Consider the following 3,288-nt stretch of genomic DNA (forward strand, 5'->3'; position numbering starts at 1 on the left):
GCACTGGTGCAAGGAACCCTGCTCAGCTTCAAATTTGCAATAACTGGGCTTGATGTCATCTTGCCTGTGGTGTTCGTTGCAGCAAGGTTCGTGTGTTTTTGATATAGCAAATTTGATCTGCATTCCAAAGTTATTGCTTACATCGCAAAAGGGGGGGATTGATGAATGCACCACAACTACATCAAGCACATGTGATAAACGGAAAAAGTAAGCAGTGACAGCATCCATTTTCCAAGTTGCAAGTGTAAAGCAAATATCAAGGTCCAATCATCAATATAATCATATCACCAAAAACTTTGAAATGATGCTATATAGTGAACCAAATAAATGCAAGTAAAGAACAGACTTACACCTGGGGCTTTATTTGCAAGAATATTGAGATGCTTGCCACTCTGATGACATGAAATAGTGAACATATCCAATGAAAACTGTTTTTGTCGAACCAAAATTCTTGAAACAAGATATTCTACCTAATCCTCAGATAGCACAACAGGATTTTTACTAAGGCTTATGCAGCCACAGTGGCAAGAGTGCCCTTAGACTTTGAACAAAAGAGATCCAAAACATCTGCATGGTTCCGTATATGTCTCGGGCACTTAGAAAGAAGCTCTTGTGCTTCATTATGCCTCCTAACCTTGAAGAAGGCTTCAAACATTTGGAGAAACACAGTTATAGATGGGAATTTTTCGAGGTCATTGCCTTTAGAAAAGCAAGAGCATCGTCTTTGGTTCCTTTCTTTGATATGCTGAATAAAAGGATCAAGGAAAGGCGGGTATCCATGTTCCTTCATCAAACTCAAAAGTGTCAATGCTTCTTCAAATCCTCCTTGAGCCAGCAATTTCTTTATCAAAAGTTTGTATGTCGTATGCCAAGGCTTCAACTCATTGTTCGATGCACAATCTTTCAAAATTCGGCAAGCATCAAGTGCTCTGTTCTTATCACAATATGCATTAACCAGTGAATCAAGAGCGCGACTAGCAGAAGAACCTGCTTCCTTCTCAACCATCTCATGAAAATAATCAGAAGCCTTTTCAAGATCTCCCGAAACACAATGCCCTTCTATTAGTGATGCAGTGGTTTTGAAATCAGAAGGAAGCCCAGATGATTCTAGTGCATCCATAAATTTACACACCTCATCCTTTTTACCAGCACTACTAAGCTGGAATGCGATTTTGCTCTGGAGATTGGCACCAGGTAAGAACCCACACTCCTGCATTACTTTCAAAACCTTGTCAGACTCCGCTAATCTTCCAACACTGGTTAAAGACTTGAAAACTGTATAAAGCATGGTGTCTGTCAGCGCATTCCCTTTCTCTGTATAGACCTTCACAACTCTAGAAAAGAGACCCACGTCAAAGTCCTTGCTAACAGCTATTTTCTTCAATAGGAATGTACATTCCTGCACTGAAGGCTTATTGACACCACCCATGGCAAACTCATATAAATAGACTGCGTCCTTGATCATCTTCCTCTTACAAAACCGATTCGATACCTTGACATAAGTCTCCATTTCCATTTCATACCCGGCAACCTTCATTTCATCAACCAGCTTCCAAAATCTATCAATACAATCTTCCCTCCCTAAGACAATTGCCATGGCATTATACGTCTGCTTATTGTGATTAAATAAACCACTTTCTTTGACCCACCGGAAAATATCAATGCTTTCATGGGCTCAGTAGCAAGATTTTCCAGTACCATCTTAACCACATCAGTTGAAAACTCGACATCTAACTCCCGCAGCTTCTTCTCGACATCTTCACTCCAAACCTCATTCTTCACTATCCTAAAAATCCTAGAGGGATTCTTCTCAACAGATTTATTAATCGATCCAGATGCGAAAATACCTCTCAGCTTCTCCGCATCACTCTCTCTCCCCTCTTTCTCAAACGTCTCCAACACTTGATCTCTAACGCGCCCCGACACGCCATAACCCCGTTTCTTCAGAGTCTCATACAAACCCCAGAATTCAGAAATAAACCCGTTCACACCCAATATACCCAGCATCAAATTATACGATTTCGAGCTCAAATTCTCACTATGCCTCTCCGAAACCCAATCGAAAAACCTACCAGCAGCGCTCGGACTAGCAGAGAGACTCTCCAAGACCTTCAGAACCAAGTCATGGCTCACGGCGACATTGTTCGACTCCAGCTCCTTCGCCGCATCCTCCGGGTTCTCGCATTTAGCGAAAGCATCGGCGACGACCGTGTGATCCGAGTCCTCCACTTCGACGGCCGGCTCCGACGAGAAGGGCCTGGCTACGAAGGGGTAACTGGGTCGCGCCAAGCTCGCGACTTGGGCATCAAACGGAGGTCCCGAGGGCGAGCTACGAAGAGGGTCGGCGCGGAGAAGCGAGGCGAAGCGGCGGACCGAGTGGGGATTCGGGTTGGAGAGGGAGGAAGGGTGCGGAGAGTGGCTTGGGAGGTTCGATCTTGAACGGAGGTGGGTTCGGAGGAGAAGCGAACGCCATGAATGTCTCATGTCTGCGTGATTTCGGGATGTGATTGCTGCGAGGGTTCTTGAAGAAATGGAGGAGAAGGAGGAGGAGGAGGAGGAGCGGTGGATAGTCGGGTGGGGCTAGCTCGACGACGATGAGAAGGAGGGGACTTGGTTTAGGGTTCTAGCGGGGACTAAACACTGACCAGTTAAAACCGTGGAATGGAGGAGATTGGGAGTTCGAATCACGATGCCTGCAAAGGAGGACCAAACAATTGTAGACTTGACTTCAATAATTTAACATTCCATTTTATTTTGCAAAAAATGGATAGTTTAAATTATAGTTTTCTGAAAATAATCTATTCGCTTGAAATAGTTAGTCACTAAAAGCTGTGGTGTTTATGTTTAAATGTTTTCGTAAACAATGAAAATACTTTTGGTTCTTCGTTTTAGTTAGCAATCGAAGCAATCATTTTACTAGAAAATATTTTTCACATCATTTATTCTTCGTAAAACAAAACTTTTGTCTTTTACTATTATGATTTGCACTAGTATTGACAGGTGATTGGAAATTTATTTATTTTTAAAAAATTTGATAGGGAATAAAGGAAATATTGACCAAAAAGTCTTAAATATATTACATTTTAACCAATTTAGTCATAGATTTTTCAATTTTATCAATTTAATCATGGATTGCTTCTCCTAAATGGTAAACTTCCTTCCTAGTAGGAAATCTTGAAATCTTCCGATGGATCTCATATTGCTGACTTGTTCTTTATAAGTAGATTCGTTTGCAAGAATGGTGTTTCCAAAACCATTAGCTCGCATCGAGATGTGAAATTATTGATC

At 41.9% G+C, this 3,288-nt stretch overlaps 1 protein-coding gene across 1 annotated transcript; it reads right to left on the reverse strand.

Annotated features, from left to right (window-relative positions):
- Nucleotides 1-245: 245 nt before the first annotated feature.
- Nucleotides 246-2,626, reverse strand: LOC104422065 (pentatricopeptide repeat-containing protein At3g02490, mitochondrial). The gene is given in 4 exon segments (XM_010034288.3): nucleotides 246-690; nucleotides 693-745; nucleotides 747-1,656; nucleotides 1,659-2,626. Coding segments are annotated over 4 exon segments (1,971 nt in total). The 5' UTR covers nucleotides 2,485-2,626; the 3' UTR covers nucleotides 246-508.
- Between the last annotated feature and the right edge of the window lie 662 nt (nucleotides 2,627-3,288).

This window comes from Eucalyptus grandis, chromosome 10 (assembly GCF_016545825.1).
Source record: "Eucalyptus grandis isolate ANBG69807.140 chromosome 10, ASM1654582v1, whole genome shotgun sequence".
Taxonomy (NCBI): domain Eukaryota; kingdom Viridiplantae; phylum Streptophyta; class Magnoliopsida; order Myrtales; family Myrtaceae; genus Eucalyptus; species Eucalyptus grandis.